At 45.3% G+C, this 15,878-nt stretch overlaps 2 protein-coding genes across 2 annotated transcripts; one reads left to right on the top strand and one right to left on the bottom strand.

The window, feature by feature from the left end:
* Positions 1-589: 589 nt before the first annotated feature.
* Positions 590-7,110, top strand: TEKT1 (tektin 1). The gene is made up of 7 exons (XM_024206942.2): positions 590-779; positions 1,344-1,509; positions 2,413-2,541; positions 3,097-3,240; positions 3,940-4,162; positions 5,225-5,421; positions 6,842-7,110. Exons 1-7 carry the CDS (start codon positions 590-592, stop codon positions 6,999-7,001), a joined length of 1,209 nt encoding a protein of 402 aa, XP_024062710.2. The 3' UTR covers positions 7,002-7,110.
* A 910-nt stretch (positions 7,111-8,020) lies between these two features.
* Positions 8,021-10,342, bottom strand: LOC112111496 (F-box only protein 39). The gene is made up of 3 exons (XM_024206932.2): positions 9,329-10,342; positions 8,946-9,122; positions 8,021-8,149 (listed from the first exon to the last, which is right to left on the bottom strand). Exons 1-3 carry the CDS (start codon positions 10,340-10,342, stop codon positions 8,021-8,023), a joined length of 1,320 nt encoding a protein of 439 aa, XP_024062700.2.
* Positions 10,343-15,878: the final 5,536 nt, after the last annotated feature.

Genomic DNA, 15,878 nt, shown 5'->3' on the forward strand with positions numbered 1-15,878 from the left:
CTCTTTTTCCCTTAGTCTAATGTTTCTGCTTAAATCTTTTTAAAATGTTCAGCTCATGTCACCTCTACCCCTGTTCCTACATCTCTTCTTTCTCTTCAAGAGACTTTTTCTGATGTTGCCTTCCTCTCTTTTTTTAATTTTCCCTATTTGTCCCTTGAATAATTTCGCTCTCCTTTTTCTCCTTTCCCCATGTTTTTTCTTTCTTTCCCTATGTTATCTCTCACCTTCTTCCATATTCCTTTTCAGTTTCTCTCCCTACTCCTCCCTGCCCTACAAGCCCCATCTCTCCCTTTATTCCATCCCCCAGATTTCCATGAGCCATGATTTTGCTTTATGTGGTTTGGCTGCCAGTGCCTTCCCTCTCCCTCATCATCCTCCAAGCTGACCCGAAGTCTGGTCCACGTGAAGTCTTCACCTACTTCATTCAGGGGCTACTACTTACCCAGTTTCCACCCTATCCTCTCTGACCTGAAGGCAGATTGTTTTGCTATCTGTGCCCAAATGACCTGATACAATATTATCCCATTTTCAGGTTCTCCATCCTAAGAGCTAAGCTGCTGCTTTACGTTCAGGATCTTTCAAAAAGACAATGGCCAAACTGTTGCAAGCTCCACCCAAGTTCCTCCCCCCAGAGTGGCATATTGCAAACAAGACACAGTATGCCAGTGCGGAGAGTCAGAGATCCAGGTCAGAGCAACTTGTAGCTGAGAGCCAGAGGCTGGTGGATGAAATCGAAAAAACAACTCAGAAAACCCAAAGTGACGTTAACAAGAAAATAGGTGATCATGTGGGCTTTGTGGGCTTCATTATTTTATTGGAATGATTAAGGGAGACTCCCAAAGCAGGAGATATTAAGTAGTTTTAACGGCTTATTTCTCCTTCCCTGAGAAAAATGGGGATGCATTTCCAAATCCTTTTAAAAATACTTTGTGATGGATTTTATAACCAAACAGTTTCAGGCATCTGTTAGATATAGGGAGACAAATTCAGTCCTGGTGTAATATTTACTAACTAATTGTTAAGGCGAGAGCCTGGACTGAGTAAAAAAGAAAAAAAAACATATCTGGGCTCACACTGAGTCACACATTACATTGTCCCACCATGGAAATGGTGTAGCTCCACCATGTTCCATGGGGAATTCAGAGAGAGATTGTGCATCAGGGTGCCAGGGGTAAGATGGATGCAGTTGTGATTTGCACTTGAGAATCCTCTTTCTTACCCATGTATCTCTGCAAAGGCCAGTTACAATCTGACCCTTTGAAAGCATTATTATTTTTATTACAATAGTACCTGAGGCACCCAGTTTATTTATAATTAATTTGCAATCTCTCTTCATTCCGCAGAACAGAGACTTGATGAAATAAAATTCTGGAAGCAAGAATTAGACGACAAACTAGAACAGATTGTTAATGAGACAGAGGTGCTGTTGACTTTTAAGACAAGGCTAGAGAAAGCATTGGAGAGCTGTAAAGAGCCACTATTCATCGCTCAAGAGTGTCTCTTGAACAGGTAAGCGTAATAGCCAAACAACAACAACAACAATAATAATAATTAAGGGGGTAAGAAAATTAATTACTAAGCTGTTAAAAAAATGAAAAACCTGACAGTGTTATGGATAAATGATATGTTTGGGCCTGGGATATATGAGACGTAATGCAGATTTAGGCTGCTCATAAGAGAGGCAGACACCCAGAGAGAAGGAAGTGCTTTGTACCCTGCGCTCCAGTAGGGGAGATCTGGGTTGGATTCCCAGCCTCCGTCTCCCATATGGCTCCAGGCCAGCAGGAGCTGGGAGTGCAATGGAGGCAGTGCTTTCAAGCCTCTGTTGGGAAAATAAGGGAAATCCAAGAGCATCCCATTGGACTGCGCGGAGAGCAGCGCTGATCGGTTTCAAGTGCACGGCAGGCTTCCTCCTCTGGAAGGATGGTGACAATGAAGCGAGGTGTAAAGTGGATGAAACTTGAGGAATTCTAGGACTTTGATAGCAGGCCTGGAGGACGGCCCTCAGAGCTCAGGTCCGGATGGATTCTCAACAGTGCTGAGCACCCATAGCTCCCATCGGCTTCACTGCGTCTAAGCATGTGAAGAAAGGCTGCAGGACCAGGCTCATTCGTCATGTGTTCTGAGCAGATATCCTTGCTTTATTCATCTTTAAAAAACCTTTGTAAAATAAGCCAGGAAAGAGAAAAGCAGCATTATTCCTGACCCTGCAAACGAAGGGCCTGATTCTCTTCTTGGTTGCCTTCCATGGAGTCACTCCTGATTTACACTAATGTAAACCAGAGGAGAATCGGGTCCTAGGAGTGGAAACTATTTCCAATCAGTTATAACAAGAACAAGGGCTTTGGGTCTCCAGAGCTGCAATACTCAAATGGTCGACACAGAGTGATGGCTCTCTCCTCTTTCTCTTAGGCAGAGGCGAGTTGGGATTGACTTGGTCCATGACGAAGTGGAGCGGGAACTGATAAAGGAAGTTGAAGTGCTCCAAGGGGTTATGGCTTTGCTTGAGCGCACACTGGAACAAACCAATGAGCAAATTAGGTATCATGGGGTCAACAGAGGAACAAACCACCGGATAGCTCAGATTGGGGAGTGCTTCTGGAGAGGTTGTAGGCTTGCTAGTGTCAAATCCTCACATGTGCTGAAATCAGAGGGGAGTTGCAGGAGTTAGTACTTCTCAGGGCCTAGACCGTGCCATTCGATTTTTAGCAGCACTGATTTCAGTGGAGAGTTCTGTTTAGACACTGACGGCACAATATGCCCCAGCATCCGTTGACTCCCAGGGCCTCTGTCCTGGTCCCACACCACTGAAGCCTGCAGGAGTTTTACCATTGACGTCAATGGCGGCAGCAGCAGCAGCGTGCCCTAGATTTTTACAACTTGTAACTCACAGTATTGCCTATTATGATAATAACATTCATATTTTCTTATTTACCTGATCCTGCCATCAAGCTGCATGGATGTCAGTGGGATTTTTGAGGGCCAGCGGATGGCAAAATTTGGCCCTTGAATGGTGGTTGACCTCCATTAAAAAGAGAAGGGGATAATTATTTTGTTAGGTTTCAGATTAACAGAGTCTAATTGTTTTCCCCCGAGGTTAAACCGTTCAGCTAAATACAATCTGGAGATGGATCTGAAAGACAAGTTCACCGCCTTGACAATTGATAACTATTGTTCCAACTTGACAAACAATACACCTGATATAAGATATGCCAGAAATGTAGTGAAGGTTGAAGGAAAGTAAGTGGTTTTTTCCCTAGCTCCGCATCCAATAGTTATACAGACATAATATAAACTGTCCCTGTAATACAAGGCCTAACATACCCACTCCAGTTTATAATAAGGCTATCTGTCTGTCTGTCTGTCTGTCTTAGGGATTTATACTGCGGCCCATACCATAGTATCTGAGTGCCTTTCATCTAAAATCAATACTAATAACAAAGTTCCTAATGGACTATAGTTCTGTTGAATGGATCTGGTGCTAATTGTTTATGAAAGCAAAACTCCATGTCACTGGAAACCCACAATGGATTTACTAATCTAACTTCCAGTCCCACATTTTAATGGCTGCAGAGTGTGGTCCAGTAGATTGGCCGTTGGAGTAGGATTCAAGAGATCTAGGTTCAGTTTCTGGCTCTGTCATTAATCTGCTGTATGACCTTGGCAAGTTGCTTCCTCTGTTTCCCCACCCAACTTTTGTCTATTTCACTCTTAAGCTAAAGTCTTTTACTATGTGTTTGTACAATGCCTAGCAGCATTGAGCCTGATGTTGATTGTGGCCAATAATTATAATGATGCTTAATAATGATGAACATAATAATAAGCAATAATAATACTGCTTCTTTCGTATTAATAGAGATCTTCTGTCGTTAATGCACATTTATGAATACACAAAGAGGGCTGAAGATACATAAAGAGACCTTTTTTATTTTATTATAGCTCTGTGAGCCCTGAAGACTGGGTAGATTTCTCGAATGTAAATGTTGAAAAGGCCGACAAGCAGAGGAACAACTCTTTGGCGCTCAGGGCCTTGATTGACCGAATCTTATCCCAGACAGCAAGTGACATGCGCAAGCAGTGCGAGACGGTGAACGTTGCTTTTAAGAACCGGGTGAAGGAGACAAAAGATGCAAAGAACAAACTGGAGATCCACCTTGCTAAGGTAAACACTAGAGACAGTCAGCAGAGAAAATAGGACAGGGACATCAGCCAGTTCTATTGATCCAATGCCTTGAGCTATTGTGCCTTTAGAATTCTAACAGTGCAGTTCTAAGCTGGACAAAGCCCAATGCTTTTTCTGTTTTTATAACTAAAGTACCATTAGCTTCTCCATTCCCAGTATACAAATCCTCATGACTGCATGTGCTACAAGGCACATGAAAGCTTGGAGGCTCTTGATGATAACACAGTGCTACATATTAGATAGTAGCCATTCAGAGGCAGCTATGGTCTAGTGGCAGCGTCTGGACCTGGGAATCAGATGACATGGCGTCTGTTCCTAGCTCTATCACTCGCTTGCTATGTGACCATGGACAAGTCATTTAAGCTCAAATTTTCAAAAGTGGCCTCTAATTATGGATTCTTCAGTGTTTGGGTGCCCAACCTAAGACCCCTGGAGTGAAATCCCGGCCTATTGAACTCAACAAGAGTTTTGTGACTGACTTCAATGGTGCCAGGATTTCACCCCTGAGTTTTAGAGATGCTCTACTCCACAGGTGTCCACAACTCAAATAGATTTTAGCTTGAGTTGTGAATGCTTAGTACACCTCTACCCCGATACAACGCTGTCCTCGGGAGCCAAAAAATCTTACCGCATTATAGGTGAAACCACGTTATATCGAAATTGCTTTGATCCGCCGGAGTGCGCAGCCCCGCCTCCCCGGAGCGCTGCTTTACTGCGTTATATCCGAATTCATGTTATATCGGGTCGCATTATATCGGGGTAGAGGTGTACCTCTGAAAATCAGGCCCTAAGTATCTCGAATTGGACGCCCAAAACATTGAGTGTTAGAGACCACTTTTGAAAATCTCGGCCTTAATCCTTCCCTCCCCACTGTGCTGCAGTTATCCCATCAGTAAAATGGGGGTAATAATCCTCGCTCACCTCTGTACTTTGAGATCCACTAATGAAGTAACGCCTTAGAATTGCAAAGTGTCATTATTAAAGAGGATATCAAGTTTTCAAGTGGCACCGTGCAGCACTTCTCTTTGTTGCTTTACTAAGGTGATGGATGAGATTACGTCCCAGGAAAAGAACATTGCGGCCTTAAAGAAAGCTATCATCGATAAAGAAGGACCTGCGAAGGTGGCTCACACACGTTTGGAGACGAGGACCCATCGTCCCAACGTGGAGCTGTGTCGTGATATGGTGCAATACAGGCTGATCAGTGAGGTTCAGGAGATCACAAACAATATTCAGAGGTAAGTGAAATGGTGAAACAGCAAGAAGTCAGTGGTGTAGGTCACTGGGCAAATGTAACCAGCCAAAGACGTAATAAATCCAGGCACATGAACATACATGTACGTTCGCACACAGTCACCACACTTTTTCAATATTCTGTATACCTATTTTTCTAGATATGATGGTAGGGTAACAGAACCCTTTTTAAGGGTGTGTCTACACAGCAAAAACTAGGCATTGCCTTGTCTACATGAATTAAGTTGAATCCAGCTAGTGAGGGTAACAACAGCTGTGAAGACAGCGCAGCATGGATAGTACAAACCCAGCCCAGGCCCTGGCTACATATTTGTCTCACTAGCCTGCTCAGAAGCTTGTGCTGTGCTCGCTTCATTGCAGTCATTACCTATGTTAGCTGGATTCAAACTAGCGTGGGTAGGTTAGCCTGTGCACAGCTTAGCTGTGTAGACATACCCTTACTGTCATGTTGTTTTCCCTGCGAGAGTTATGGATATTACTGTGATTTTTCCACTCGTTAGATCTTGAAATTATTAAAAAGAAGATGTGATGGGAATGCCTGGAGCATCCCAGCCCCGGCTTCGCCGTTATTGTCAAGAAAAAAATGATACTTTTTACATGTTGTCCTTTCATTATACCATTTCCCATCTGCTTCTGCTTGAGGAGAGCGAATGGGGCTGCAGGATGTTGTGCCTTAGCAACCTTCTTCGAATCATTTTAATTGGGAGAGTCAGTTCTGCAAAATTGTCAGCACCCAGCATGTTCCTGATCAAATGGTGCTGTTTACAAGGGGAGGGAGGTTGCACCTCTTGGATCGTAGGAAGAGCCCCTTAGCCAATGGACTTATCTCCTCCCATGTGGAAGTGGGGTTCAGCCACTTCTGGGCATTGTCTCCCAGGCTACGTGGAGTGCTCTTTGCTGATCTGATGATATATCTGGGGGAAGGGCTGGCAGGGTTGTTATGGGGATTTGGGGATTAGTGGCATCCCCCTGTACCCAGCAGAGTTTATAAGGAGAAGGTAATGGAGCCAGGAGCCATATTATCTTGCCATTTAAGACCCCTTTTTAAGAGGGAGAGGGGAAGGGCTCCTGGACAACCATGGCCAGGAGGAGTCCCTGATAGCGTGGCTCCGAAAGAGCTGCATTGCTGGAGAGCAAAGCGGGACAGAGAGGATCAAACACCTGGAGGCACAGGACCTCCATGTAGGAGGCCACGGGACCTGCAGGGTATGGGCACATCTGTCCTGCATGGATGGGCCACCCCCGCAGTGGAACAATGTGGGGAGAAACCAAAGAGGATCTTCACAGAGATTTCCTCCTGCCACATCCCATCCTGTGGGTTTCACGTTGGGAGGAAGCGATGCCGCTCAAGAGCCAGGAGGTACATGTAGTCAAAACGAATGTCTCTCTTTGTTTCGTCCCTAGACTAAAGGACACGTTGGCACAAGCTGAAGTGGAGCTGAAAGGTCTGAGCCGACGACAGCTTTCACTGGAGGAGGAGATCCAGGTGAAGGAGAACACCCTGTACATCGACGAAGTGCTGTGCATGCAGATGAGGGAGTCCATTTCCATTAACAACTTCTGAAGCCCTGATGTCAGAGACAGCATTCCCCGCCACTGGGCCAGATTCTGCTGGGAGATACACCAGGGCAAAGCCGGAGTAACTCCACTGAACATTAACCTAGCACTCTGTGTTTACACGAGTGTGACTCAGAGCAGAACCTGGCCTCAGTGTGTGAATTAATTAAAACAGACCTAAATGCCTCCTCCCCACCTGCCTGTGTCCCAGAAAGTCTATTGTAAGCTTTCCAGTAGACATTAAAGTTGTGGAACAACAAGAAAAATTCCTTCATTCCAGCCATTTAGCGAATCTTGGGTGCTGTCAGTGTCACCGCCTTTCATTGACAGATTTTTTGAACTACATAAACTAGAACAGATATTCCTACACAAAGTCACTAGTTATGTTAGAGAGACAGGAAGCCAGCAACAGTGCTAGTTAGGGCCAGCTGTGGTGATGTGTACACCTGTCCACTGACAAATGGATGGAGAATGTACTTCAGCCAAACGTAGGATAACTGCTGGCAGAAGCAGTGTTGCCTAATGGATAGGGCACTGGACTAGGAATTAGGAGACCTCACTTCTATTCTGGCTCTGTCAATGGCCTGATGGGTGACCTAGGGTTAGTCACATCCCCACTCTGGGACTCAGTTTCCCCATCTCTAAAATGGGGATAATGATTTCCTTTGTAAAGCATGCTGAGCTTTACTGATCAAAAGCATTATATAAGAGCTAGGTATTATTGTAAATGTGACTGTCCTGGCAGAATAATATTCTCTGCTTCCTTCGGTGCCATTGCAAAGACAAGACAAAATAACAAAGATGAGACACTGCGGGCCATCTGCGAAAGCCAGAATTTTAATACGTGGGCCTCTAAAATTGCTCACTGCTTGTTACAGTTCTAGTGGGCTTTCCCTTTCAGTGGCTTTCCCTTTCAGGGACATTGCTAATACCATTAGTCTCCGCACAGACTTCCTCAGAGGAACAGATCAGACATTTCCTAGTGTGACTGGTTTTTATTTTAACTCCTGGCTCATCACACACTGCTCACACCATTGGGTAGGCGATGACAAAATAATTAAGCTCTGAGTCGATCAGGTTTCTGAACTTCTTGTAAATGTCTCGCAGCAGTCGGTCCTCTTCGCTGGTCTCATGCCTGGTTGTGTAAATCCTCACCTGTGTGGATGGACAGCAATCACTGACACACAAAGCAGCCACTGCAGTTAAGCTAGTAATAGGGAGAAGCCCAGGTGGCTGTTGAGACTGCTAGCTAAGTCAGCCAGCTAATAAATGTGGTCAAATCCTGAAGTCCTTACTCAGTTTTTGCTCAGACAAGATTCCCAGGGCCATCAGTGAGAACTTGCCTTATTACAGACAGAGTGAAAATCTAGGCTTCCCTGCCTTTTGGGATTTCAACAGCAGAATAGCTGGGAAAAAGAGTGCCTCATTCTCTGCCCCAAGAACCCCTTGATCCCCAGGATCAGCTCTTGGGTCTCTGCTGGAGGCACAGGGCTCTGGGGTTCTGCTAGCTCCCTGGCAGGATGGTTTCCCCTGGCTGCAGCTGTCCCTGCCCACGATTCAGGAGAGCATCCCTATTCAGGATGGAATATAAGCACATGTTTAAGTCTCACTGAAGTCAATAGGACTTACGGATGTGTTTAAATGTTTTCTTGAATAAGGACCTTCTTTATAGGGGGATCCCCAGCACAGAGGGGGATTCTGGAAGAGGTGACACCAGGGTTATCATGACCTTTTCTGAGCATTCTCTGTGGGGCTGGTCAGGACTTGGGAGACCCGTCTCTGCGAGTGAACCTTGGGAATACACGTAGGATTCTTACACTTCCTCACAACCCCTTTCCCTGCATATTAATGGTAACTTTCAAACCACATTCAGAGGCAGGACTGCATTAGTATGTTCATAAACTACATTTTGATGGGGTGGAGGGTGGGAGGTTTGGAAAGAGCTTTTTACCTTTATGGTACACAAGACACATTTCCCTTCTGCCCGATTTTGCAGCAGCCTCTCCACAAATGCCACACTGAGGAAGGCCCAGACTTTGAGGAAGAACAGCCTCTCGCACGATAACACAAGCTGCAGCAGCTCCTCATCCAGCAATTCATGGTCATTGTTGAACTCTAGCGTTAATTTCTTGAAAATAAATAACAGTGTCAATGTCGGTACCAACGGGCAGGACAGTTATGTGCGGGACTCATCTCTTGTGAAAACTGCCTTGTGGAGCTCTAATGACCTCATGGGTCAGGGTTTCACTTTTACACTGACAATTTGGTACAACGCCCACGTGGGCATGGTTAGATTAGTGACAAAACGGTAAAATGTTGCTGTTCCCACTATACCTGCAGAATGTGCTTGTAGGCTGGTAAGAGATTGGTGAGGGTCGGCCTCATCGACCAATCCGGGTCACTGAAATAGCAGCTCCGTAGACTGATGCTCCTGAGTGGGATCTCTGCTAAAAGTATCCTGGCTAGACTGTTGTGCTTCATGACCCTTTCAAAGAAGAAGTTCACTTTCAGTTTGGGTGCTCTCTTGGCTAGGTTGGCCCAGGACATCCCCCAAACCACCTGCCCGTGAGGGTCATGGATGTGGCACTTGATGTTTATAGTCCAGAGAGAATGGGCGTTGTGCTCGCACAGGATGTCCAGCAAGTCATCCGAGATGCAGTTGTAATTGAGAGTCAGGATGACCAGGTTGCGGAACGTGGACATAGTCTGGTGGAACAAGGGGCTGCTGTAGATGGAAAGATGGTGGCTGAAGAAGTCTTCTATGTTGATTTCAGAGGCAAAACTTTTGTTTTTCAAGTAGCTCAAAGAGCTCAAAAGCTCACAGCCTTCTTCCAGCGTCACTCTTGCTCCTTTCAAGTTGAGATAATCAAGGTGCTTGCTCATTCTTTTCAGGAAAGTACTTACGTTCTTGATAAACTGAGTCCTGATCCCATTTTTCCAGACCAATCGGTCCAACTCCAGATGCTGAATAGTCAGGGATACCAGGCGGCTGTTACATTTGCCCAAGCGCGAGAGAAGCCCCCTCATAGTCACTTGAAATTTTCGGGTCAACACAGCATTGTAAGGGTTCAGGAACTTGATCTCTAAGTGTTCCAAATACTTGCCGAATCTCTTGACGTACCACAGAGCAGATTCAAACTCGGATGTGTTTGACCTGGACGGCCGCCCACTGAAGGTGATTGTTCTGGTTCTCCAGAGAGAGCCTGAGTACATGGCTTGATTCCATTTTTTACAGACTAAAGCAGCCCGAGATCTGTCTCTGTCGTCTAGCCACCAGAACATGTTGCTCAGGCAGACGTCAGGCAAATAGGCCCAGCAACTCTGCTCTGGTTCACTGTCATCCTCCATGAAGGAGACAGTCAGTTCCTGTTGGGTGCAGAATCAAACCTAGATGGTTTCTAGATCAGGAAGGCTGTGGCTAGTTTGTTTGCTGCAACGAGAACGTTCCAAGTGAATAACAAAAATCCTGCCTCTTTACATCCGAACGCCGGTGACCACATGAGCTCTTGGGTCTAAACTGTGATCTAACCAAAAGAGAAAATAAGCATTATACTGTTATGCTGATAGCTGGAGACAATAAAAGGCATGAGGACTAAGCAGAGCTAAATCACGTGGATTGAAAGGCTTACTTGATTGCCAGTGCAAGGGGCTAGAGTATTGTTTTGCAAGGTGTGCATACACAAGCATGCACATATATTAAAGGAAACCAGCAGAAAGCCAGAGACGCCGTTGTGAGTGCGACCCTGAGGTTAGGTTCATTAGGAAAAAAGGTGTGTTAACTTGAGTTAACTAAAGTAAACTCCTAGGGAAGACAAGGCAGTTTGTAGTTTTCACGCAAGTTAGTGGGTCGAGTTAAAAACTACCTGCTCACTTGTGTGACAACTTCAACTGCCTCGTCTTCACTAGGATTTACTTCAAGTTATCTAACTCATGTTAAGAATATACCTCGTTTTCTCCAGCAAAGACGAGGCCTGAGAGGAAACAGAGAGACAGCTCTTCTGGGCACAGAACTTGCTGGAGTGGCATCCTGGGAATTTCTGAGCAAGGAAATTGCCTGGTGTCTGTTTCTACTTTGTTCAGGGAGACAGGACTTGACGTACATTCTTTGTAAGTTAACAGGATTGCAACAAAGAAATACCTGACTCATATAATCAATTTCTCCTCTCAACAGAAACAACCCTGCAAAGCTCCAAGCGTTGGCTCACTGCTCAGGCCAAAGGGGAAATGGTAAAATTATAGCAACAGCAAAGGACACTCTTTCAGTTCCTTGGCCTCCAATAATGCTTAAACCTTCGATGGTAAAATGATATAGAAGTTCCAGATCAATTTGTTAAATTTTCTATCTGTGCAGACTCCAGAAGCTCCTGGAAAACACCAATGTAATTGAAGATGGCTTTTCTGCGTGATCAGTTATTTCTTGAGCAGCCCCAACTCAGTGTGCTTGGTACTGTACAAAGAGTTGCTTTCCGTTGTACTGCACAGATTAACTGCACTGCCTGAGATGAACCAGCGAAACCTGCTGATTTCAGCTGCTCTTCTGGGTTAACATGACAGCCTATTTTGGGTGGCATTGTAAAGACCTGCTGAAGCTTTCCAAAAAACTTTGAAAATGGGTCTATTGAAACATCACAGCCAGGGAGTTAGGGAAATAAACACTAAGCTGTTCAGCCAATGGAGTGATCCAATTATTCAGTCCATTTTAGGAATCCAGTGTGGTCCAGTGGATAAGGCACAGGTAGGGAGTCAGGAAACCTGAGGGAGGGTTGTAAAAATGAGTCGAACAAGGCATGTGATGCAAGAGGAATTAGTTACCGGTTCTGATTTCCATGCTGGACTGGTGGGAAGGCATTCATACCCCAGCACTCTTCCCTCTCTGAGCTTGTCCTGGCAAGGCTCAGTGGGCACTGAGACATGTCATGTGCCTGCACTCAGCCATTATGAGGGAACAGCAGATAGCTTCTGTGATGTCGCAGGCACAGCCTGGCTTTATCCCAGTACAAATGGGGAGGAAGTCGGTTGAGCAGTGTCCTTGATGTGAAGGCAGCAAGTAGAGAAAGATGCATTGCTTGGGAGCTCAGTGCAAACAGCACACAAGGAACCTTGGGGGCTGCTGCAGTACATCCTCCCTTTCCCTCTATGAAACCAGGGGATGCGTCTGGAAGCTGCAAGGGAAGAAAGTGGTGCTTGCTCCAGCTTTTAACCTAGGAGCCCCAAACCTCATGCATGCAATGCAAGCTGGTTTCCACTTAGGACAAGATAGTGCTTCCATCCTTTTATAGACCACACAACGCAAAACAAGCGTATGGAATAATCTGCACATATTTGCTCAGTTTTCTGACACTGGGTTTTGATCTGCTTGAGGAAGATGTTAGGCTATAGTTTCCCACATAGTTTTCACTTATTTAACATGTTACGGATCAAATGCATCTGAAGCTGGTGGATTCTGAATATTTTTGCAGTCATCAGAGAGTGAATTTATCTTTACAGAAAATAGGCCCACAGCACTCAAGCTTTAGGTTAAGTAGCTAAAATCACTTTCATCCCTGCGGCAGTGAAATTGGAAAGAAAGCTGTACTCTCTCAAGCACCACCCACAAGTTGAGCCCCACCCACTCGTGACACCAGTATAAGATGCTACTCACAGTATACTCTTCAGATTTTCCTAATATGATCATCCCTACATGCTTTGATTAGCTGTGAAGTAAACAAAGCTGACATTTGAACCGTCATTCTTAACTTCAACTTAAACTTCAGGTTTAACACCCCATTGAGATGAATGAGAGCAACTCCCAGCTCCCTGCGCTATGGTTGCAGGCTGTCCACATACTCAAGCAGACTTGTCACTGTGTCAGTACAACTTTTGAAAATTCTCTTTGTAACAAGAAGGGATATATATTTATATTTACACAAACACTTAGTTTTTGGAGCACAAGCTGGCTGTTCCATTCAACCCCAGCCCACTTCGTTTAATTGTTGTACCACAGTGTTTTGTTTTACATGTGACCCACATGCCAGAGAAGTCAAAGCATGAGTGCACCAGAGTTCTACAACCTTGCTTTTAACTCTGATGGGCCTGAGCCAACGCCTGTGCTCAGCGAGGCACGTCCCAGGGTTTGGGGGGGTTGAAATACAGATCTGATTTACAGCCCAAGTTCCATCTCTTGTTTTTTGATGGCTGTCCTTATGTTACTACACCCAAATGGCTGCTATTAAACAGAGAGAGCGGTTAGCCAGAGAATCCAATTCTGCCCTTAGACTTCAGTGGGAATTGCACACATGTGTCTGAAGATCAAATTTAGCCCATATAGAAGATGCAGCAGTTGGTGGCAGGGCCGATCTAGTTATCGTACTTATCAGCTCTCCAATACTGTAGTTATCTGAGCACTTCACAGTCCTTGATATTGTTATTCTCACAACATCCCTGCGAGTTAGAGTAGTTGTAACAAGGTGGCCTGCTCCTCTAAAGGCCAGAGGGTGCCAGCCCTGTTCCATTATCACACCCAGCTGGGAAGGGATCAGGTGATCCCTGTAAAGGGCTGAAAGGGGCTCATTGAGAAGAAAACTACAGAAAGCGAACAGGCTTCTGTGGCAGGCCTCGGAACAGAGGGTGAGGCCTTTGTTGTCTGCTTTGGTCAAGGGACTAGCTTTGTTTGGTGAGTTTTGTGTTTGAATAATAAAGTGAGGAAGAGGGCCTATTCCAGACTCTGGGCAGGGTGTCAGGCCAATGGGCTACGGAAATGCTGCTGTTATGCCCCTTTTACAGATGGTAAATTGAGGCCTACAGAGGCTAGGCGACTTGCCTGAGCTCTCACAAGACATCTGTGGTAGAGCAGGGATTTGAACCTAGCTCTCCCACTTCTTAAACTAGGAGCCTAGCTACTAAACTAGCCTTTAATGATTCTGCCTTTATCTAATCCTGGCCCCCTGCAGCTATGTCTCTATCTGCTTCCCAGGGCTAAGCAAGCAGGGGTTTTTTGGAGTCTCATGTCTTTGGTGGATTCAGTCCATATTGAGCTGTTATGAGTCAAATTCATCCCTGCTATGAGCAGGACCAACACCCCATGAAGGCAGTGGAGTTAAACCTGAATTTGTTCCCATCTGCCCTTGTTTGCAGGGGGCTAAATGCTTCTCTGTTAAAACCTGTACAACTCCATTGACATAAGGGGGGTTGCTGGGGGGGAGGGGGTGCGCAGGGTTATAGCAGACTTTGTTCTGGACTCCCAGGGAATTAATGAGAGGCTGGGGGTGGGGGTGGAAAACTTTGTTCCAATGAACTTTAAAACATTATTGTTCACTCACTCACTTCCCTCCCCCCCCCTTTTCCCCATCTCCTTGGACCCCTCCCATAATCAACCTGCTATGTTAATTATTATTTCCGGTGATGTGGAGCTTAACATGATTACTACAATCAGCCAAAGAGTGTGACCTTCCCCCCCCACCCCAACGTCTGAAACATTTGCTGTAGTTACTGTGCTGTATTGCAGCACCGCGGCTCTCCCTCTCAATGGAGGGAGGGGATTCTAATGATGAGTGCTGGTTAGAACAGTATTTCTGTGGGGGAAAAAATTGAAGCTGTCTTTAATTCAAAGGGTTTGAAACAGACCCAATTATAATTCATTTACTGCAAATAAAAGTCTGGGACCCAAAGACCCCAGATCTAGGCCTCTGTGTGCTGTGCAGACAAAAATGAAGAGACTAATCTAGTCGATCTTTCTATTATAATAAAAAATTATTGGAGTAGCACTGAGGAACAAACCCCAGTCAAGGATCAGGGCCCCGTCGTGGTAGGGCTCTGCACAGACAATAAACACTCTTTGCTTCAGAGACAATACAATCTTATGGATTTTCGCACATTACAATGACTTGGGATACTAAATTTATTATCCTATGCACACCTGTAAAACAAACACTGAATGTAAAATAATGTAAGAAACTGCTACAGAGTGTGAGTTAGCCCTTATACCCCAGCTACACACCCATTCCCCCCAAAAAACAATTGTATAGCTATCTATATTCCATAACGTGGAGTTGTTCAGCACATATTTAGGATGGGCTTATCAAAAGCGGTGGACATCTTTAAAAGTCAGCTATTGACTTCAGTGGAAGCAATGAGTTGGCTAGTGCTGGCAGCCTTGGAAAATCCCATCCTGCTTAGAGCTATCTTGTAGGTCTCATTTCGACAGTCAAACTTGGTTCATTCTGATAGCTGGATGTTTTGCTGATGAGAACGTGAGACGGGAAGCAAATGGTATCCGGTCACATTTTAGTGGCTTGGCAGCCTGGCTTCTTCAGATAACATAATCCATTTGAAAATGAATGTTGATTTGATGAACTGGGTGAGAACGCACTTAGCAAACAATTTCACTTGATTGCTACACTCCGCTTCCAGCAACCAGTGGATAGGATCACATACAGCTAGGAGCGCTCCAGTGCAGGGAAAACATGGTACCAATGAAATAACCTTATGTGTTCACAGTTAACATTTTTATTTGTTCCCACTCAACTAGAGTTCAACATCTGCCTCAATATACAACCCGCACTAGCGCTGGAGATTTAACTTTTCCACCATTTGCCTCTATCAGTTCATGGTGAAGCAGTTTGGGCTCAGTAGTACCACGGGCTGAACACTCATCTTCCAATGAGGGTGCTCAGCACTTGGGGGCTAAGCCGTGTGGGCTACAGTCCTGCAATCCAGGGCTAAGCGCCCATAAAGTTCAATGAGACCAGTATTTAGCCCTTTGTTGTGCTGGGCCGAACCTTGAGTCAGTGAGGCCCTCAGCTCTCACTGAAGTCAATGGGAATGGCAGATGCTCAGCATTGGGCCCAATAAATCTATAGTGCTTCTAAATTCCTTGAGGGGAAATATTTTCCCCAGTAAGTGACCA

Source organism: Terrapene carolina, unplaced genomic scaffold (assembly GCF_002925995.2).
Source record: "Terrapene carolina triunguis isolate 2854851 unplaced genomic scaffold, T_m_triunguis-2.0 Scaffold231, whole genome shotgun sequence".
Taxonomy (NCBI): Eukaryota; Metazoa; Chordata; order Testudines; family Emydidae; genus Terrapene; species Terrapene triunguis.